At 42.9% G+C, this 22,824-nt stretch overlaps 1 protein-coding gene across 3 annotated transcripts; it reads right to left on the reverse strand.

Moving 5' to 3' along the window:
- Nucleotides 1–9,138: 9,138 nt before the first annotated feature.
- On the reverse strand, nucleotides 9,139–19,808 carry RBM24 (RNA binding motif protein 24). Of its 3 annotated transcripts, none has more exons than XM_080338631.1 (4): nucleotides 19,262–19,808; nucleotides 18,600–18,723; nucleotides 17,444–17,498; nucleotides 9,139–11,250 (listed from the first exon to the last, which is right to left on the reverse strand). In XM_080338631.1, the coding sequence occupies exons 1-4, from the start codon at nucleotides 19,427–19,429 to the stop codon at nucleotides 10,860–10,862; spliced, it is 738 nt and encodes a 245-aa protein (XP_080194757.1). In that variant the 5' UTR covers nucleotides 19,430–19,808; the 3' UTR covers nucleotides 9,139–10,859. The 3 variants fall into 3 exon arrangements, with proteins under 3 accessions (XP_080194757.1, XP_080194758.1, XP_080194759.1); XM_080338632.1 differs by having other exon boundaries at nucleotides 9,139–11,278; XM_080338633.1 differs by lacking the exon at nucleotides 19,262–19,808 and having other exon boundaries at nucleotides 18,600–19,043.
- Nucleotides 19,809–22,824: the final 3,016 nt, after the last annotated feature.

Genomic DNA, 22,824 nt, shown 5'->3' on the forward strand with positions numbered 1-22,824 from the left:
CACTTCTTATGCTTAAGTAAATTTCTCTCTTGGAATTTCAGCTTCCTCGTTTTCTCCATGATTAGCAGCAGACTAGGCAATTTATTATTCTACATTCTACTGTAAATATAGATGGACTCTGTTTTATGAAAAAATGAGTTTGTGAGAAATGAGTGCAGGTGCACTTATCTGAAAAGAAGTAAGATAGTGGATTTGAGAAAAAATGGGGAAGGCCCTGACCAACTGTTTTTTCAATGCATTGCCTTTGATAGTTGAAAGAGCCCTCCCTGCCTGCTACATGTCCTGCTTCCCAGCCTGTAGGTTAAGAAGATCTTTGCCACTGGCTTTGCACCACTTTGTGACTTAAGAGAGTTCTCCCCCCCAAGAAGGCTGTCTGGGTTCATGTCTTAGCCCTCAAGAAAAGAGGATTTCAGTTGCAGAAGGAAGTATGGTTTGGTCAGTTATGTTTTTAATTAAAATGAGGCAGTGGTGGAGAGACTGAATTTGCCGGAGCGTGAACCTGTAAATCAAGTCAAGCTGCTATGAAGTCTACAAACTAGAGATGCGCCCAGGTGGCTTCATTTAAATGGAGTGCAATAATTCAGTTTCAGAGTTGGCATGGTTCCCCCACATGCATCTCTTTGAGTGATATTACTCCATATTGTTTCTCAAAAAATCCCAAGGTAGGGCGCTTTCTGCCACTTCTCAAGAATGAGAACGCCATGAGAGATTTCACCACTGATAATTTTTTCCAGACTCTGGGGAGTAAGCAGAGCATCACTTTGGTATTTCTTTTTCCTCTCCTCAACACCAAGCCATTATCAGAAGAGGAGCCAAAGTTCATCACAAACATGAACATGTACCTACACTTATCTTCTTTCTAGCACATCACATTGAACAGCAGAATTATCTTTCCACTGAACATACACAGGTGTTGGAGTGTGCTCCCATACCACAAATTTTGGAGCAAGACGGTAGGGCAAGGTAGGGCAAAGTACCATTTGGAAGGTCTGTAGGCAGCTTGCTCTGCTCAACAGCAAGGCCTTCCTGAGTTGTTCAATGGGATAGCCATTGTTTTGCAAACACAGGTAACCCTCTAAATACCAGGATCTGTGAATAGTGTAGTAAAATAGATATTTTCTTGAGATCTTTGCTGATTTAGGAATTAAAAACCAGTTAGTATCATTAAAACTTCTACCTGTATGACTGACAGAACCTGAGACTTTGCAGGTAACCCTGCCTAGATTTAATAACACCCCACTGAGAAGCAATTTGTTTTCTTGTTGGCATATTTATGACTTTGTCTTCAGGAGTCATCAAATGGGCAATAATTCCCCTTGTTGTCAGCCAGTTAAGACCTGGAAGATCTGCTCTTAGTTTTTAAACTCCAAACAATCCTACCATCCTAAGCACATTAAATACCACAGTAAATGTCAAGAATCCATGAAAATCTTTTGATGTTTGCAAGTAATAGCACTTTTACCACCACTGAGCAGACTGCACTTCTGACTCCTTTGGAGCAGACCTCTCTGACCTCCAGCAGTTCTGTCAGGTTATGTTCATGCCTATCTTCTGTTTTCAGTCTATGCCCTGGCTCCAGTCACAGAATCACAGAATCACACAATGTTAGGGATTGGAAGGGACCTCAAAAGATCATCTAGTCCAATCCCCTTGCCCTGGGTATCAAGCTCATCTCAATTGTGCCCAAAGCTTTGCTGTTCTGTTCTCCCTGCAGCAAGGGCTGTGGCACTCAGCAACCAAGCTGTCCTACTGAAATGGAATATCATTAATACAATGCAGCCACATTTCAAATGAACCGTATCTTAAGAGCAATGGAATCACAGAATCACAGAATGTCAGAGATTGGAAGGGACCTCAAAAGATCATCTAGTCCAATCCCCCTGCTGGAGCAGGAACACATAGATGAGGTTACACAGGAAGGCGTCCAGGCAGGTTTTGAATGTCTCTGGAGAAGGAGACTCCACAACCTCCCTGGGCAGCCTGTTCCAGTGCTCTGTCACCCTCACTGAGAAGAAGTTTCTTCCCATATTTAAGTGGAACCTCCTGTGTTCCAGTTTGTACCAATTGCTCCTTGTCCTACCATTGTTTATCACTGAGAAGAGCCTGGTTCCATCCTCATGACACTCACCTTTTATATATTTGTAAACATTAATAAGGTCACCCCTCAGTCTCCTCCACGCTAAAGAGCCCCATCTCCCTCAGCCTTTCCTCATACGGGTGATGCTCCATTCCCTTAATCATCTTGGTGGCTCTGCACTGGACTCTCTCCAGCAGTTCCCTGTCCTTCTTGAATGGAGGGGCCCAGAACTGGACACAATATTCCAGATGTGGTCTCACCAGGGCAGAGTAGAGGGGGAGGAGAACCTCTCTCAACCTACTAACCACCCCCCTTCTAATACACCCCAGGATGCCATTGGCCTTCCTGGCCACAAGGGCACAGTGCTGGCTCATGGTCATCCTGCTGTCCACCAGGACCCCCAGATCCCTTTCCCCTACACTGCTGTCCAATAGGTCGTTCCCCAACTTATACTGGAACCTGGGGTTGTTCCTGCCCAGATGCAGGACTCTACACTTGCCCTTGTTCTATTTCATTAAATTTTTCCCCGCCCAACTCTCCAGCCTGTCCAGGTCTCGCTGGATGGCAACACAGCCTTCTGGCGTGTCAGCCACTCCTCCCAGCTTCGTGTCATCAGCAAACTTGCTGACAGTGCACTCTATTCCCTCATCTAATTAGTTGATGAATATGTTGTATATAGTATAGTACTGTATAGTATGTTGTATATATATAGTACTGGTCTCAGTACCAACCCTTGAGGAACTCTGCTAGATACAGGTCTCCAACTAGACTCTGTCCCAGAAGAGAGAGTACAGACAGTGCCCAGTTCTCCATAACACTGCCATTCCCTGAGTTTAGGAAACCCAGATTCCTTGAGGCTTCTCCACTCACCATTTGTATCTTTGCCGAATTGTGTTCTTTGAGAACTGCTGGCAAGCACCGCTGCCATTGTCGGGATCAGGCCAAGTCACTCCAAACAGTTTGCATTATACTGAAGACAATATACTAGATCTTTGAAGACAGCTTCATTCTTTGAAGTTCCAGACTAAGACTTTCTTCCCCAGGAAGACACTATGTTGCTGCTTGGTTTGCGCTTTGGCCAGTCTTTATGGAGCTAAACGGATGCATTCACACAAGAAAGCCTTTCAATGGCGGTGTGGCCTTCTCAGGAGCTCCATCAGCTGAGCTGCTGCAGCCACACCAGGGCAGCTCCCTTCTGACAGAAACTCTCTGAAGGCTGATGGGCACACTTCTGTTTTCACACTCAGCTGCTGCTCTCGGAGCTTTACGTTGGATTCTGATTTCTTTTGGCAAGATCCCAGGTGTGGTTAGAGCAGACGGGAAAATCACTGTTCTTGATAAGGTCAGAGGAAGACCTGTTTCAAGATACAGTAGTGTATGTGGAACTGGTGACATTTGCAGCAGAATAAAGCCTGGAGATCTTTGTAATCTCTCTCACATGAAAAACAGTATAAATTATGGTGGCACTCAGGTTAGCAAAAGGATGCACTTTACGGAAAATGGGAAAAAGAGTTTCCTTGATAAATAAGTTCACTAATAGAAAAAAAGCCAATATTGATGAAAATCAGGAAAGAACAATGCATAAACTTGCATACTGTAATCCCACTCTACTCTGTGCTGGTGTGGTGTCACCTGGAGCACTGTGTTCAGTTCTGGCGCCACAGGATAAAAAGGGTATAAAGCTACTGGAGAGTGTCCAGAGGAGGGACATGGAGTTGGTGAAGGGTTTTGGAGGGGAAGCCATATGAGGAGCGGCTAAAGTCACTGGGTTTGTTCATCCTGGAGGAGACTGAGGGGAGACCTCATGGGGCTACAGGTTCCTCACAAGGGGAGGAGGGGCAGGTGCTGATCTCTTCTCTCTGGTGACCAGTGACAGAACCCGAGGGAATGTCAGGAAGATGTGCCAGGGGAGGTTCAGGTTGGACATGAGGAAAAGGTTCTTCCCGCAGAGGGTGGTGGAGCACTGGAACAGGCTCCCCAGGGAGGTGTCACAGCCCCAGTCCTGACAGTGTGCAAGAAGAGACTGGACAATGCCCTCAGACACATGGTGTGAACTGTGGGGTTGTCCTGTGCAGGGACAGGAGTTGGACTCCATGATCCTTGTGGAAGAGATCATACCAGACAAAGACAGCAGCCCACTTTTAAGGTCCTTTGTCCCTAGTGTGATGAAGAAATTTCATTATGATTGAAACTGACCATGCTCTGGACATACCTTGAAAAAAACCTTGTGCTTCAACTTGGTTATGCTTGGGTTGTTCATATTGGCCATGTTTACTTGTCTGCATAAAACATTCCAAAATTGTCCAACTATCTTCAGTGAAAACAAAATTTGCTTCTCGCCTTTCATTATTTCTTTCTTCATTCAGAAATATTACTAGCGAACAAATTAGGAGATGAATTCCAGCGGTTAGAACAAATAGCCAGAGAATCCCAATTTTTTGGCAACAGTATGGTATCCACAGCCTTGAGCAAGTAATCAGTCCTCCCTTTGAAGCAGCTGGAAAATATGCTGATGTGTTTCTGTTGAAAACCATTCAATCGTAGTGATTTGTGTCAGGAAAAAGTCAGAACATTCTACTCTGGTACTTTCTGAATGCAGAGGTATTTTGGTTTTAAACCATTTATGATTTTTTTTAAATTATCAAAACACAAAATGTTAAAAAATATACCTTTATTTTTCTGGGAGGGAGTTTTGTTTAATACAGTGTTTTAAATTTTATCTGCTAATTTTTGTCATTGCTACAAATCCAGACAAAACAAACAAACAAAACCACCAAACAAACAAAAAAACAAAACAAACCAAACCAAAAGCCCCACAACCAACCAAACAAAAAAACAGTAAAAGTTTTTCAGAGGGTGGCAAAATCCCTTATTTGCAGTGCTGGAAAAAAATGTGTTCTGTTCAACTATGTGGTAAAGATTGATTCAAGTACAAGAGGGTACTGAGCTAAAAAGTATACACGTCTCAAGAGACCTCTCACCAATTAATTTGGATAGCATCTTTTGACTTTCAGATGCTTGGTGATGGAACAGGCTACTGTGGGTTCCTCCCTATTCCCAGACTGTTTAGGTCAAAAATAATGATAGTGTAAGCTAGCCGAAATTCATGGCTTATCTCAGTAAAGTTGGCACACGGAACTGAGAAACGTTCCAGAGCTAATTTTCTTCATATTGAGAAAAGCTGGTAATTGTTTTTTCTGTGCATATCTGCATGTTTGAACATAGTCATAGTTGTAGTGTTCTACTTGTTCTTTGACGCTCTGTCAAGCTTATTTTTTCTCCTAATTTTAGACTGGGTTTTGGAGGAAAACATCATTGGTCATAGTAAGCATTTTGTAAATTCAGACATAACCATGCTGTTTTCAAAGTCCTTAAAAATCTTTAGTTGCTGCTACTGTCAGGTGTTTTATTGGTTTTGTTAAATGTAGTATATAACAATATAATGAATCCATTCCTTGGGATCCTTATGGCCAATAATATGGTGGCATGAAGGCATGGAGGCTTATGGAGGCATGAAGGCATGATCTAGCTTAAAAGAGCATTCCCTCATTGTTTTCAGGGATATACAAATAACAGCCAATTGAAAACATGTGTGTAGGCTCTTTGGAAGTGAAATGTAGGTTCAGACTATAGTGCGTTTTCTCATGAATTTTTGAGCATAACGAAGGAATTGCTCAGTTTTAAATGGCTCAGCATCTGATGAAGAAGACTAAGAGGTGCTGTGAATGATTGCGTTGTTATTTTAATCCTAATGTAGTCGTTTCATGTGTTTGAAGATCTGATAAAAATTAGAGACAATGAACCCTAGCCGTACCAAGTTATGCTCATTATTTAATAGGAAAATACAAATATTAGGAAAAATTACAATTCTAGCAGCCAGGTCATCAGTGTAACCCTTCCAGGTGTTACACCTTTTTTATTCTACACATTCCTTAGCAATGGTTCTTGGTTTCAGCTTCTCCCTTCTCCCTTCCCTCTGCAAGGAACTTGGCACTGATCATTTTTCAGTGTAAAATACCTTTTGAAGGTTTTGGAAACACAACTGGAAATTGTATTGTGTGCAATTCCTTGCCGCTTACGTATATGCCATCTCTCAAGTAAGATGCTAACATTTCTGCCGAGTATTCACATGTTTCACAATTAAGTGCGGCTATTTCTCAGTTATTTTATTTTGGTCCTGGTAATATGCACTCTTGGTGTTTCAAGTATAGGAGATGTCATTGAGGTGTATTTTATGTACAAAGGTCCATTCAGCTAATTACTTAGCAAAAAGAAGAGTTAGTGTTCATGTTGCGTGCTCAAAGCTAGGTTTGCTAGTGGAAATTGAACATGTACATTTTTTGCTGAGGTTATTTAATCTGTCAAGTCACAGAGCCAGCATGTGATTGACCTTTATAAACTGAATCTCGAACTTTTACTCTGTTCCTCGTGTGGCTTCCCACAACACAGTCCCCCTCCAGGGCAGCAACCATTCCCTTCATGTCCCACCTTGGGGTGTCCATCACCCACAAATGGAAGCAGGGGAAGGCCCAAGAACATTGTCAGGGGTAAGATGCTTTCTTCATCCTATATCAAATAATAGGTTACTGTGCCACACGGTTTCTTGAGCCATCAGCATCCTCTGTTTTCCACTCAGAGGGACTTTTGGTTTAATTCTTGCTTGATACCCTATCTTGTAGGCAGACCCTCTTGGGGGAAGACCAGGGTGGGGAAATGAGAGAACAGAGTAGAAAATGGCACTTAACTGTTTTCTACTCACCTTCCTGGAGGGTGTTCACATGCTTCTGAGCAGAATGAATACTCCATTGCGCTCTGCAAGGTTGCAGATCTTAAGGTCAGATTGCAAAAGGCAGTTTGGCAACACTTCTCAGCAGCCAGGCTGCAAGCACTTGTTGAGAACAGAACATGGCAGCATCAGCCCAGGAACACAGAGTCATAGAATAGTTTGGGTTGGAAGGGACCTTCAAAGGTCATCTAGTCCAACCCCCTCTGCAGTGAGCAGGGACATCTTCAACTAGATCAGGATGTGAGTGAGTGTACCATTTCTGGACAACTGAGGCTCATAATCCTCCATGGTGAAATGAAGTCTGACCCCAAGACCAGGAAGAGTCTTTTCTATCGCTCGAGTTTCACTTCTTTCCTCTTTTGCAGATGAAAAAGACCACTTTTGTGGATGAAAGAACAGCTCAAATTCTGCAGTCAAGCCTGTGCTTCTGCCAAAGTCACTGTAAGAGTGACAGCTGCAGTAATGACTTTCAATATGAAGCTTATATGAACATTCTCCCCATTCCTCAAAGAACTGGCCAAGACTGTCATGCCTTTCACACCAGCTTCTTTCAGGCATCAGGCAGCAACTGGTTTTGGTCATTAGTGGCTTGGACTGATATTGAAATGTTGAGTATTTCTAAAGATTGCAAATCCATCATCAGCTAGATCTGAACAGCTACTTCAATGCTTCCCAGTTCAAGTACTGTATACAAAAAGGTGCCATGGCCTTTAGGTTTTTTATAACACCACTTTGTACTTATAGGAGGGGCTCAAGGACAAAAGAAGACCCCAGATGTGGAAGGCAATTGATTCAGGGAGCTCTTGAGGAATATCAGTCCACATAAGTCCATGAGACCAGATGGGCTGCATCCAAGAGTACCAAGAGAGCTGGCTGTTGTCATTGTGAGGCTGCTCACTATCATCTTTGAAAGGTAATGGACAAAGGGGAGGTCTTCCATGACTGGAAAAAGGCAGACGGTACACTCATCTTCAGAAAGGGCAAGAAGGGCAGTCTAGGGAAATACAGAACAATCATGGAGTGAACAATCTTGGAAGTAATTTCTAGGCACAAGAAAGAGAAGGTGGTGATTTGGAACAGCCAGCATGGATTTTCAAGGGTAAATCACGCCGGATCAACCTAATTGCCTCCTGTGCTGAGATGACTTCATCTGTTGGTGACAGGAAAGCAGGGAATGCTGTCTACCTTGAGCTTAGCAAGGCTTTCCGTGTCATCTCCCACAGAATCCTTGTATGCAATTTCAGATGGTCCAGTCTAGACAAGCAAAAAAATGACTGGATCATTGGTCAAAAGGGTTCCTGCTCTGTTCAGAGGCTGGTTACAGTGGAGTCCCTTGGGAGTCTGTCCTGTCTGATACCTTTATCAATGACCTGGCGGAAGAGAGAGGATGCAGTACTATCAGGTCTGTGGACTGATGATTCTAAACAGGAGGTGTAGTTGATGTGCTTGAGATAAGGCCTGCCACTCAGAGAGATTTAGACTTGCTGGAGGACTAGGCCAACAGGAACCTCATGAAAAGCAGTGAGGACAAATAGAGAGTGCTTCATCTGAGATGAACTAACACCCTTCATACATGAGTGGCTTGGTAGCAGCTCTGCCGAAAAGGACATGGGGAGGTCTGGGGCTGAAGAGGAGTCAGTGGTGAACTCTGGCAGCAGTTAAAGTCCATCAGACTGTATCAACAGAAGTACAGATGGCAGATCAAGGGAACTGATTATTCCCTTTCACTCAGCACTCATTAGACCACAGCTGGCATAGTGGATCCAGTCTGGAGTCTCCCAATGCATGAAAGCTGTTTATAAACTTGGATGTCTGCACTGGAGGGCCAGCAGCATGGCTGGAGGTTGAAGCACAAGACTTGTGAAGAGAGGCTGAGGCACTGAGGTTTATTGAGCCTATGGAAGAGAACAGCAACTTTCCAGTTCTTAAGAGGAGGTTAGTGAGAAGATAGGGCTGGGCTTTTTGCCAAACAATGAGAAACAAAGGTGATAAACGAACAGTGGAGGCTCTGGCTGAAGCGGGGGGGGGGGGCGGGAAGACACTATGGGTATAATTAGTTAGTGGAGTGGATTACTCAGAGGGGTTGTGCAACCTGTACATGGAGGATTTTAAGATGTTCCTCCGTGTAATACAGTTCATATCAGTCTATGTATTTAAAGTCAGTGCATATGCTGCCATTCACTCCACAGACGAGGAAAATCCCAAAAAAGTTGCCCCCCTAGTTTTATCTAAACAAGATCTAAGACAATTTGAGCAAGAACATCAGTAGACAGGATGAGACAATATTTTTTTATTGTTTTAATACAAGTGAATAGATTAGGAGATCTGAAATGTTGTAAAGCAATATACATACTGAATAAATAATATGCACAGGAGAGTCATGTCTACATTATAACACTGGCTAGTATTCCGAATACTTAAAATAAATCCAGTGACATTAGATAAAGTCCATAAAAATGCTATCCTGTCTTCCCTTGTATGAAATTGTTCAAGTATAAAAAAATCCAATACAGTGTAAAATATTAAATTCCATTTCGGTCAAGAATAAAAATTGCAAGTATTGTAGTTTCACAGGACAATGTAAAGCAGCATTTTCTAGCAAAGGGAAAAATAGTCAGTCTGCATACGGAAGAGTGAGAAAACGGCACTAATGTATTTGAGAGCTCTATAGGAAAAACTAGTAGAGGGAAAAAGAATGAACTAGCAATATTTTATGTAAAAACCTAAAAAAGTGTTAATTTAAGAGTACCCTCATACAGTGCACATACTGAATTTAAATAAATCCAAGTCAACATCCTTAGTTAATTAGGTTAATATTTAATATGCTACATCTAAGCCTACTAAATAATTTATGCCATGAGATGAATACATAATTTTACAGTGTCACATCTAAAGTCGCTTTCTTTAGAGCGCAGCATAGTAAAACTTTCAAAATAAATATTTCTTTTTAAATAGCATAACAATTAAGGCACAGTATAAATCACATACCATTAACCCTTCAAGAACTGCAGTCTTGGTAACAAAAGTCGCCTCATGTACTGTATGTTTGCTAATAAATATTTTAAATACAATCCTGAAATAGATATTAAAATTGTACAAATGCTTTCAGAAAAGAAAATTCCCTTAAAACAGTTCTTAAAGGTTTTAATTCATTAAGCTTCTTCCTGCCTTTATTCACAAGTTACGAATAGATGCAATAAATAGAAAGAGAAGGCTGTTGTAGTAAAGGGCTGATCCTATTTTAGAATCAGAATAGCTGACACCAGCAGTTAAAGTTTCCCAAAAGTGAAACAGGATGGGGCGAGGGATTAGGATGTGACAAGCTCATCACATGAGCACGAGTGATGTGTTCTGTCCAGAACTGTCTGTGTTATTGTCTCTACAGCTGTTGCACCCCTTACTTCCACATCACTTGCTCCATAGTTCCACTCATCCAGAGGACAGAGAAGAAAATAACTTTGGTGCCTGTCCGCCATCTTACTAGCCGACCATCTTCCTTGGGTTGTTCGATGCCCGTCAGCGAGACAGTGAGAAGGTACTATCTCACAGAGACAACTTCTGAGAGCTAGAAAGGACAATCAGTGCTTTAAGCTTGTTTCCTCTTAACATGGATCAAGATTACATATTGCTCACTCAGTTTTTTTTTCCCTGGTTCAAACTTTTCAAAATACCATTTTCTTACTTATAAAAGGCAGTTTTGCTTCCCTGATACTGTAAAAAGGACACCTTTGCTTTTTTTGGTTCTTGTTTGCTTGCTTGAAAATATGAAGTCCCATTGCTGCTGCTGCCACTCTTTCATGACAGTACAGTATTTTTTAACCCATTTTCTTCTGGCTTGATACTTGAAACTAGACATGCTGCACTACCCCTCCCCTCTACCGACACGATTTGGATGCATACTGTATGAAGACAGTGGAATAAAACAAAAAAAAATCTTTAGTTTTGCAATAGCATCGCTTTCCTTAAAGCTCCTTAGTGAATATCAATTGTCTCTGATTAACTACTTATAACTGGAAGGCTGAAAAGAGGAAGAGAAAGAAAGGGCTTCTTCCCTCGGGAGTCCGTCCATCTGCTATTGCATTCGGTCCGTCTGCAGCTGCTGGGGCTGGTACTGGCCGAAGGCGGCGGCGGCGGCAGCGGCGGCGGCCGTCCCCGGGGCGGCTGCGGCAATGGGCTGCTGCACCGCGTAGCCGTAGCCCCCCGCCGCCACGTAGCCGGCAGCGGCAGCCGGGGAGGCGGCGTACGGGTACTGCTCGTAGGCGGCGGCGGCGGCAGCGGCCGAGTATTGGGCGTAGGCAGCTCCGGTGTAATCAATGTAGGGAGTGGTGGAAGCAGCGGCTGCTGCGGGCTGAACATGGGGAATGACCACTCCGGGCTGGACAAAAGCCTGTGGATAGACATAGTGAGCGGGTATCCTGTTGAAAGATGGGAGAGGGAGTTACAGTCGGGACACGAGTCGGGCGCCTAAGCGTCATATTCATACTCCAAACTAAAACGAATTTAGTTGTTGTTATGTGCATAGGGTTGCCACAATAACTAGGCTGAACGGACCAATTAGTCAGCTCGCTGGCCCAAAGAGAAGCATCACTCCAAAGCACAGCATTATAGCCAAGTTAAATTGGAGTGCTTAATGTTGCTTGAAGATATTACGTTTAAGGCTATTAAAATCTTCAGAAGGACCAGGAATTACTGAGGTCAGTTTTAAGACAACTCTAAAGGAGTAAACTTGATTATTCCGTCTGGAAAACCGCGGTATCTGTTTTTCAAAACACCTGTAAGTAATTTTTATTACTCCGCTTCTCGCTCAACTACTCGACTCTTAGTAAAATTATTTCCTGCAATACTTCTATTATTAGTAACTGAGCAGTTTGACAGCATCACTATAATGAGTTTGACAATAGCCAATAAGGTAACAAAATGGTTGAACCCTGACTTCATGTAAAGTCTTCTTGGACCAGGGAGGGAAAGTGTGTATTGTGGCAACCCTACTTAAGTTGCTATGCAGACTCAGCACACATTAATTTCTCTGCAACCTCAGTCACCCTTATTAAAAATAAGGAAAAAAAAACCAACACAGGCGACAAAGAAGTTTAAATAAAGTTCACAAGTGTGGTAAACACAGCAAGAATCACACTTTCCAAACGAACGATAGTGCAGCTCACTCCGTCACAAGAGGCCATTGAGGGGAAGCTACATAGATGCTATTAAAATCCATAACAGTGACTCCTAAGTACATGTGCATCACACTTTTGTAAAGTTTGTAAGGACACAAGGGTCAAACCTGTTTGATTATGAGGCCACTGATGTCTTGTTTTGTGCCAGCTTGTTTATTTCTATGCAAGACATACAGCATAGAGTTTTTTGGGAGATGGGCATAGGATTAAGTCTAAACAGATCTGGTGCTGAACAAAAGCAAAAAAGCAGATTTACAGCTTAAGAAATAACCATTCTGAACAGATCAGTACACACTTTCCCATCTTCTACAAGTCACCAAACTTGCCTCCTTGGCTTTTTTACTTAGTCCTTCAGTTTTGAAAATTGGTCATATCATTGTCTTAGCACACAAGTGTACACACAAGTTCATCTCATTGTTGTATGTTATCATATAATATTATTTTTAAAATAATATAGTCAATATAATTATTGTTTCATAACCTTGTCTTTCATCTGGATTTTTCAGAGAAGTCCTTCACATACGCAACTCTTTTCCGGTCAGTCAGTCTTTATAAATCCAGAAAAAACTGCTCATGCAGATTTTCTACTATTTCATACTGAACTTTATTTTTACAGACAGCTCTAAAGACTGTGCCAACCTTTTAGCGCACTGTAAGCACAGATGCAAATTGCAACGGTAAAAACGGTCTCTTCTCTCCAAATTCAAGATTTAATGGAAAGGGGACTTTTTTTGTTTGTTTCGTTTTTAAAATAACTTCAAGATTTACTGAAGTGGTCAACAAGTAAACATTTCAATCAGAAGGGACACTGTCAACTAGATTAATAGCAAAACATAGTTTAAAATAAGTGATAGTCAGGCTTTGGAACAGCCTAGGTTTCTTTTTAAGAAAAAAAGAGCTCAGTTGATTGAATAGGAATATTAGCAGAGAGAAATGTTCAGTTGCCATGTTTAAGACGTGAACACCACAATCATAAAAACCCAACATGTCAATGAAATACATTTTCTACTGTATAAAGGAAGAAATAAGAAAAAAAAAAAGTGACAAATAGGGATTGGGAAGGGAAAGAAAACATAAAACAAAACTGTAAGTTGGGGTTTTAAACACTCACCTAATTTACGAAGTGATTAGCCAGAAGTGCATTTGAAGCATACTTAACCTGGCTCTGTGCATTTAAATACACATCGTTACCTGAGCTCTCCATACAAAATGGATGAGCATAAACAATCAAGTACAATCCTAATAAATATAACACCACAATTTTTAAGTGTAAGGAAAGAGGTATAAAACCAAGAGAACTTCTTCTGCATCACTAAGAGTCCATTTAACACCACATCGAAGGAATCTTTACATACAGCATTTGTGAAGGAGGGTCATTCTAACACAAGAGACAGCAAGCAAGCTTATCTAGATGCTTTTGTTGACTTGAACTGATGTTACTAAGATTTTCTGAAGACATTAGGACATTTGGCCATATCCTTGAACAAGACAGAAAGATACATGTGCTCCCACTTATACTCTTGTGACTTGTTTTATTTAAGCCAAGAAACTAACAGGTGGCGAAGTTATGAAACATTATCTGTTTGCCACATCTTACCCTACAATAAACATAAAGCCTCTGCAGGCTCCTCACCGCCATGCCATTTCTCACATAATGATTGACAGCATAAGCTGCAGTGGGGCTATTTTTGATCATCTGTCATGCTACAACTGTTTTGAGACGAGTAAAATGGCTTTATATGGCCAAAGTGAATTTCTACCTACTGCAGAGGCCAGCACATGCATTCAGAACCCAAGTGCTTTTAATGCTCTGGGCAGGTCAAAAGCTGAAAAAGCAATTCCCAGTTATGCTGCATATCCTTAATTTTAAATAAAAGCTGCTGCTTTACTTTTGAGAGTAAGGGTGTGAGAATTATAGATAGTTTAAGCTTTCTTTCCTGGCAGTAGTTTTTATTTTGGAACACGTATTTATTGTTTTACACTTCTGCAGTAACGAAAAAGGGAAGCCACATTTAACTTCAGCAATAACTGTAGCTTTGGGATATTCAAAATTGAATGACAGACACTCCTGCCATGTGCCATAAGACCTTCACTGTTGTTGTAACAGAAGGCTTGTGTTTAACTAAGACCCCCAAAATAATCCTATAAGCAGTAATAAAGTGAAAACTCATTGTTTCAAAGTAAATAATTTTGTGGGCTAATGCGGAGAGCTGTGGCGTATAGAAATTCAGCGGTAGTAGCACATCACTGACTCTCAACATTAAATTCTTGTCAAAGTAGATATCTAACTTTGAACTAAATGTTTTGCTTTGGCCGTTGCATGGCATCATCTGGTGTTGTAAGAGTAAAGAGTACATTTTCACCAATGCACAGCTTTCCTTATAGCAGCAATAGATCACATAAACATCAAGACATACGAAACCCTTAAAATGCTGCCTTTTAAATTTGTGCCTTCTCTCTTAAGAAAGACAGAATTGCCTAACTCTTGGAAGATAATACCACACAGGTAGTATCAGCTAACCATTTGATAATGAACTTAATGGCTTTGGATTTAACTCAGGTCTTATGGAAAACAGGGGGTCTGTTCTCATTTTGATCAGGTACAAGTTCAGAAAACAAAGAAAAAAAAAAATATCTCTCCAACAGAACTGAGTCATATTCTGCACCAGTGCCTCTGTAGAACCCCATATTTTCCCATCAATATTAAAGTAAAAATGGCATAAGCAAAACAAGAAAATCTATCTCAGGAGGCAAAGTAATCTTCACCCTCCATAAATTCCTATTGAATTCAGAGACAGTATTTTAATAAACAATCCTGAAAACAGGGCTGTATACATAACCAGTCCTGTGATCAAACAGCTTGCTACAAAACACACCCACAGTAAGATAGATGCTGAATGTAAAGAACAGGGAGAAATGTTATTTGGTGGATGAATTGATCTCTGCGGCACTGAATAAAGAAGAATTCCCAGCATTTTAAATGCTACATGCTTTGAAGCTAATCTAGTTTCTGGCTCCCTCCACCACAATAATGCTGTACATAATTCAAAATATTGTACTTCTGCATCTTCTCAGTAGAAGTAATGTAGCATGATCAAATCGTTTTCAGTTTCTTGTTTGATAGGTGAGGAACCATACCAAAACACTGCTGACCGTACCAGAATATGGCAGCACCTCACTAATTTGCATTCTGGTAGAAAAAAACAAAACCAAAAGAACAATACAAAACATTTAGAGGTTTTGTGTATGGATTAGTAGAGTATTGATAGTGAATCACCACTACAACCCATTTTACATAGGATATTAGTAAAGTGTGCTTTTTAAAAGTGCAACTGCACAGGAGAAAGAAAGGCTTTAAGGTGACCATGTATTTCAGAGCTATCCATGTTACATCCTCTAAGAGTGACCCTCAAATAAAAACAGATTCAAGTAAGCACTGAAATAACCCTCCTTATTGTAAAGGAATACAGTGAATGAAGATGTTCATTCATGCTAGTGTATGCTATTCTTAATCTTAACTACATTATTTAGAAAAGCTACAGGTCACCAGGAATTTGGAGGATTAGTAACTCCTTTGCAGCTAGCAAAAGAAAGGCAAAGGATTAGAATTGACTAATTTCATGTACACATGGCCCTGCAACCAGCATTCCTTTACTTCATATTTCTATATATTGCAATAGAAATAAACCTTATTCAGCCTGCTGCAAGAATTTCCCTGACCTAAACACGATTCACATCATCTATTGTTGGCTCCAGGTAAGAAAAGCAAGAAAGAGCCCTACATCTGCACAGTCCTTTTAGCAACCGATTGCCACAGGTTCTCCTTTTCCTGTAGCGCTCAGCAAATGCTCGGTCTCTCCAGGGCCGATCCCCAGGCAGTTCACTGGTTCACTGTAGCAACAAGTGCTACAGCAGCTCTGGAGACAATGCGCTCCTCCTCCTGCCTACCCTAGCACAGGCATCGTAAACTGATCACTGCAGATACACCGTCCTCTCCTCACACTTCAAAGAAATTGAAGAAAATAACACAGTAGAGGATAATCATAAGAAAGGAAAAAAAAAAAGACAAAAAGTTTTCCGCAACCTCCCCACAGGTCTCAGAAGAATCAACATTCTCTTTTTTAGAAGTACATAAAGTTTCTAGGAAAACCTTCTCCTACAATTTTGAGGACAGGACCTATTTCCTACTGCTTTGACAAATCAAACTACTGATAAGCTACCATTGCTTAACAAATATATTCTAAAGCTATTCTAGTCGAATAAACAGAATACATTTGTGACACATTTTCCCTACTTTATTGTTAGCTTACTCATTAATTAGCAAAATGCATTATTTTGCAATGAGTTTCTCAGTCAGGGTGCATTAGTGAAGTGACACTGTATGGAAAGTTTAAAGCAGACTTCACCTCCTAATTATACGCCTATAAGAAGCAAGAGTTAGATCTACTTAGGAACAGTATACTCAAGTAAAGGAGAAACGCGCTACATATTAAAGACAGCTTGAAGAAAAATATATCTCAAATTAGAAAGCCCAAATGGACGCACATTGTTAATAAGGAGCTCCACACCCCTCCCAAGAACAAACCCCCCCAAAAAATTATGAACATGCAAGCAATACATTGATTTACTTAAAAATCAAGAAGTCACACAATTTAGCACTCACTACAAAATATGGTTAAAAAAGTCACAGGCTACAGCTTTAAAGCAAGGAAAAAAAAAAAGGCCCTTTGCTCCCCATGGCAAAGTCACTCCTCAACAACAAGAAACAAAATCAAAAAGACCACCCCAAAAAACTTTCACTACAGCTTTTTCAATTAAATAAAAGCACACAGTTTAGCTATAAACACCACTTCATTACTGTAATAAATAAATAAAAAAAGCACACGGAGGTCTATTGACTATATGAAAAAAACATACATGCATCGTTAATCACCATTTTAGCTTGTTTGTGTTTGAGTCTACTGGTTACAGTTTAATTCCAAACAGAACTATTCCACCTCTTATCATCATATCCTTCTGATCAGTTATCTTAACTGTAAACGATCCCTGTCAGATTAGAAAGAGATAAATAACATTGAGTCAAGCTGAAAAAAGAGAAATGGGGCACAGCAATCTTGCATCAAGTCATACCTCCTTGTTTTATCATAGGGTCATACAGGACTGGGCTGCTTAGGTGGAAGGGACACGTCCCACACAACTTGACTCAGCTGCGGCATTTAGAACATGACCAACAAGGTGAGCGGATTTACAGGTATACATTTATAAGTCTGAGAACTTTATGAGTTTATAAGGCTGCTACTGCACGAGGCCTTCAAGGATCATGCTTTTTCTTTCCTTTTTTTTTTTTTAAAAAAAAAAAAAGAAGATTTTTCCTCCCCTGTTTGAGGTCCCATTGAACAGACTTACCCAAAAGGCCTCTGTATGAGAGCTGGATGAAGCTGCTGGACACCAAAGGCAAAACCTACCAACAAAAACACATCACATTCTCTGTATGGGTGTTCTTTTGGCCACTTATTTACACTATGTATACACACGCACACAAATGCAGAGTAATAGCCTTCGCCAACAGCCTCCAGTGACAGTGTCTGAAAGGCTGCAGAACCACAAATTGGAAAGCAAAATGTATCAATCCATATATACACACACACCCCCCTACATGCACACAGAACTGAAGACTTAAGTAAAGCACACACTTTTCTAGAGATGTTAAGAAGAACGACTTTTTCTAAACATCTAGCACAAAGTTTTCGTTCACATTTTATTTTGTGCTCCGTTCTGGTTCTCTAACTGTAGCCTCTGAAGGATTATATAGGATTTTCTATTCAGTGTATCTGTCTAGTTTCTGCAGACTTAAATTTGCGCCATCTCTACTCACAAGGGCTTAGCATGGAGGTCAAATCCTAACTCACTTCTGTTCCTCAAGCACCCAAACAGAAGTTCTTTCCTTGGTGGGCTCTTAATTACTTGCACAAATATTCCTCGGGCCAAGGACATGGGAATTCAGAGCAGCCTCCTTCAGAGCACAAATGTGCACATACTGTCCTCCTGTCTCTCTTGCTACAAAGCAGGAGTTTGGGAAGTAGCTGGGACATCAGATTGGCTCAGATGTGGTCTTAGGAAGAGCGATTTCATTTTAAAGTCTGCATAATCGCTCCCATCTGTTTGAGGAGTTTGCATTACGATACTGTTTGTATTAATAAGACCGCACACATTGGAAGCGATTCATTCCTAGTCCAGTCTTTCCCTGCAACGATACTGTAAATGGTCAGCGCCACCACGTTCCCAGCAGTGGGAATAACCAATGAAGTGTCTGAACTGTGGAAGTTTTCCTGGGGAACTTCATGTATTTTATTCCTGACTGCTTCTGGTTTTTAAATAAGGCATGTGTACAAAATAGCCATAAAGTTACTACATACTGCGTTTATAAAAATCAAACCCAAAGCACACCCAAACAGTGAGTGTACTCTGGGCAAGTGCAGGACAGCACTACCTTTTCCAAAGTTTTACTCTCTTCAGAAGCCTAACGTACAGAGAGAAGAGCTGTTCAGGGCCCCTTCCTCACCTGGCTGCATTATCCGCGGCTTGGCACCCAGGTACGCCAGGTTCACGTTGGCTTTCCTGCCATCGATGATGGGGTTGGGGTCTTTACAAGCCCTTTCAGCAGCAGCTCTGTCAGCCATGGTGACCTTAACGGGCAATGCGGCGCATTAGATCCCTTCCCGCGGCCAAAGAGAAGCCTCTCGCCCACGGCAGCGACCCGGCTGCCCCTCTGGTAGGGGGGACAACCTGGGCGGCGAGGGGGCCCCCACTCCGACCCCCGCTCGCCGAGCGGAGCGGAGCGCAGCCGGGAGCCCCGGCCGGCGCAGGGCGGAGGGCGCGGGCCGAGCTCCGCCGCCGCCAGATAAACCCCCGGCGCGGCCGTATCAGGCAGCAACAGGCGCGCTGGCGAGAAACTGGACAATTCCCCCCTCAATCTCCTTTTTCAGCATCCCCCCCTCCCGCCTCTCTCCAAACTCACCAGCAGGGAGAGGAAAAAAAAAAAGGGAGAAAAGGCAAAAAGTCAAACGCCCGACACCCCGTCCCGTCCCCCGAGCCTGGGGTTGCCCGACTCCTGACGGCGGCCCCCGCCGAAGCTTCCCCGGGACGCCCCCGGAGCCGTCCACCTGCCCCCTCGCCGGCCTCCCTCCCTGGCCCCCCGCGGCTCCCCCCGCCCCGCGCACTTACAAAGCCGTATCCCCGGGACTTGCCCGTCTGCCGGTCGGTGATGACCACCGCCTCCTCGATGTCCCCGAAGACCTCGAAGTACTTGCGCAGGCTGGAGTCGGTGGTGTGGTAGGGCAAGCCCCCGACGAAGATCTTGGTGTAAGTGGTGTCCTTCTGCGTCGTGTGCATCTTCCGCCCGGCCCTGAGCGCCGCGCCGCGCTCTGCACCCACGCGTGGCCGCCGGGGCGTGCGGGTCCTGGGCGGCGAGACCCGCTTCCAGAGTCAGCCCCGCTCTCTTTTTCTACTTGATTTTATTTTTTCTCCTCTCTTTCCCTCCCGTCTCCCCCCGCCACCCAGTTACAATGCAATTCCCCTGTGCCTTTGCAAACCCAGCTTCCTCCTCTTTCAAGAGCGGAGCCCCGCAGCCTCCGGAGGTTTTGAGGTAGGTACCGGCAAAAAGAAAAGGGGAGGCCGGGCAGCAGCCAGCCTGGCAGCCGTAGCGCTGGATACGAGCAGAAGCAGCAGCTGGAAGAGGAGCACAGGGCCTGAGCGCTAACAACTGAGTGGCCTCCCCCTCCTAAAAGCCACCGGGTCGGGCACTCTCGGTTCCTCCCCCTCCTCCTACTCGCAGGGGCGGGGACGGCGGCGGGGCGGACCCCGCGCTCGGCCGCGGCCGAGCGGGGGCTGTCACACAGCTGTTGGCAACAGCTGGATGCCCCTCCGTGCGGCGGGAGCCGGCCCTTGGAGCCGCCAGACGAAGGGGCTGCCTCAGAAGTGCTCCGCGGGGAGGCTCGGTGCCCTCCCGGGCAGGTTTGCCCCGGGCTTGTGCAATTGGGAAGCGCCGGGAGGCTGGGTCCGATGGGGTCACCGCTGCTCCGCCAGCCGGAGAGCCCCAGGGAAGAGCCGGGTCACTGGGAGCTGGCAGTCCTCGAACGTTCCGATCCCGCCCTGAAGGCTTGTGGGGAAACCCCTGCCACCCACACTTACGTCTCCCCCCAGTCTAGCCAAGCTGCGGTACCGCAGCACTTCCATTATTATTATTGTGGTGGTGATGGTGGTTGTGGTTCTTGTTATTGGCTTGGACACAGAATGAGAAAAAAAAAATGGTAAAGCTGCTTCTCTTGTTTTTCTCTTCTCTTGCTGCCTCTGCCCTGTGCTGGGACCTGGAAGGGTGCAGAGGAACAGAAAGAAAAGAATGTCTGTGTGGCATGGACAGGCAGAGGACTGTGGGAGTTGGGTGGGAGACCCACAAGGAGACAGAAGGGATGGGAGGAAGGTTAAAGATTGGGGAAAACAGATGTGCACACATGTATACATTTTGTTCGATATTCCATAGAAGATTAAGATGGTCCCACAATCCTCCATCTAGTTCTCAGACCTTAGTTCTGTCCCTAAATCAAACACTAACTGTAACCTTAGCTCAAGAACTGTTCCTGCCATGATCCAAAGCATTGTCAGCCCAGTTTTCATCTTACTCTGGCAGGCTAGCACATCCTCTTTTCTAAAACTAGAAGTGACCCTGGCCATTAAGAGATCAAGATATGTCCTCTAAGCTATGCTATTGTTAATGCAACCATTCTACTACTGTATTAGCTTTCTCAATTTAAGATGGCAATCCCAATAAAATTCAGGAATAAATGCAGTTCTCCAACCCATTTTCTCTTCTAACCCAACAAAATCGCTAATGCTAACACTATCACAAGAAGACAACCCCTGCTATTGAGAGCAAACCCCACAAAACTCAGTTTGACCCTTTCATTCCTGCCAGCATCAGACCTCTTCCTATTTTGGTGGTCCTGACAGAATCTAGGATGTGATTTTCCAGCCTTAGGATTCCTCAGGTATCCTAACTTAAATTCCAGAGAGGTGATACCTTGCCATTCTGCAATTAACTCTAGTCCATTCAGTCCATTGTCGACACAAGCCTTTATTTTTGCATGGCATACGCTATGAAAAACAAACACAAGCCTCCAGTTCTTGGATGTATGATCTTTACTATCTCAGGACCAAATTAGTGCTGATTTGGTGCTACCAGTACCAGTCTGTGTCTTACTTCAGCATCCCTCAGAAATAAAAATATTTCCCAACTGTTTCTCAGTCTTACTCATCACGTTAACTTTAGGTTTATCTAAAGAGAAGTGACCTCTGCCATCTGGAAATGAATTAAAGACCATTTGAACACTTTAGTGTTCAGCAATATATTGTGTATATACTTCTTTCCTAAGCTGTATGTTAGCTTCAAATTTTAGTCTAGCCTTAACCCAAAGGAGGTGACCACAAACACCCTAGAAGGGTAGTTCTTTCAGATTATACCCATTTGGCATATATTCTGGCCTTACTAGGGCTTGTGTCTTTGTACTAGGGTTAGGGTTCAGTTCAGTGAAGCTTGAAGAGTGAGGTTCATCTATGGAACTTGTAGGTAGCATGGGAAACTGATGAAGCTGGATGAATTTTGAGATGAGGATGAGCCTAGAGTTAGCTGTTGGTTGGATGGTGTTTACCTGGCTATGCTGGATGTCTAAGTTTGCAGGCAGACTAATGGGTTTGATGGTTTAAAGGCACGGACTGTACAGCATCTGTTGTGCTGCAGGAAGGTTGGTGGGCAACTTCAGCAGTGTCATTGTCCCAATTGCTTGAGATAATGTGTATTTTGTGTTTTGGGATGAGCCACCGAGATGACTTACTGCAAGGGAACTGGTTGTGGCTTTGGAATGCAAGTGTAGAAGAAAGACATTTATTCCTATAGCCTGCAAATTTTGCAGTAGTGATGCCACTGGTGAAAGTGTGACAGTTCCGGCAGGCAGCAAGAACATGTGGAAAGAGGGGTGTATAGGTAGGGCATTCCTGGGAAAGATGTGAAACTGGGATTCCTAAACTCGTAAAGTGATTTGGAAATTGAACCTGGGTCAGACATGTCCTTGTAAGTACCACAAACTGTAGACCACTGAAAAACCCGAGAGAAGCATCAGTCTCATAGGTGGCTATTTTGGCATTTTCAGGATCTCAGTTTTGAATCAAAATATAGTGAGGCACCTACGTCCTGCTTCACTCTTTTACCTCTCTGAGTCTCTCACAGGTAGGTCAATATTGTTGCTAAAGGCTGTAGTAGCTGACAATTACCTTCTGTGTAATTTTAATGGTTTAAAAAATATGTATCTGAAGCTATATGTTAAAAAATGGTCTAATATTTCTTAGTAGCGTGACTTAACTGGAGGAAGCCTCAGAAGCTATTGGTTACAATTAATTGTTTTTACTCAGATATTTTGTGGTTTTGCTGTCAAGGTAAGATAGAGTAGACCACTTGCCAGCTTCCCAAATGTTACTACTCACTGGTATCAGCGTAACTGTATCATCATGCTTTTTATTTATTTATGAGCACCATATGCCTGTCATGTCAGAATCCCGTGGATGTCATGTGTTCATTCATTACATCTCTGAAAACAACAAAGACCCCTGATTATGTTGCACAGCATTCATTCTTGCTCGTTCTTTATTTCAGTAAATAATAGTGATCTTCAAAACATTCAGTATGCCATCAATTAAACACAGTCAGAATTTTTCTATATGTTATATACATACACACA

Source organism: Nesoenas mayeri, assembly GCF_963082525.1.
Source record: "Nesoenas mayeri genome assembly, chromosome: 2".
NCBI lineage: Eukaryota > Metazoa > Chordata > Aves > Columbiformes > Columbidae > Nesoenas > Nesoenas mayeri.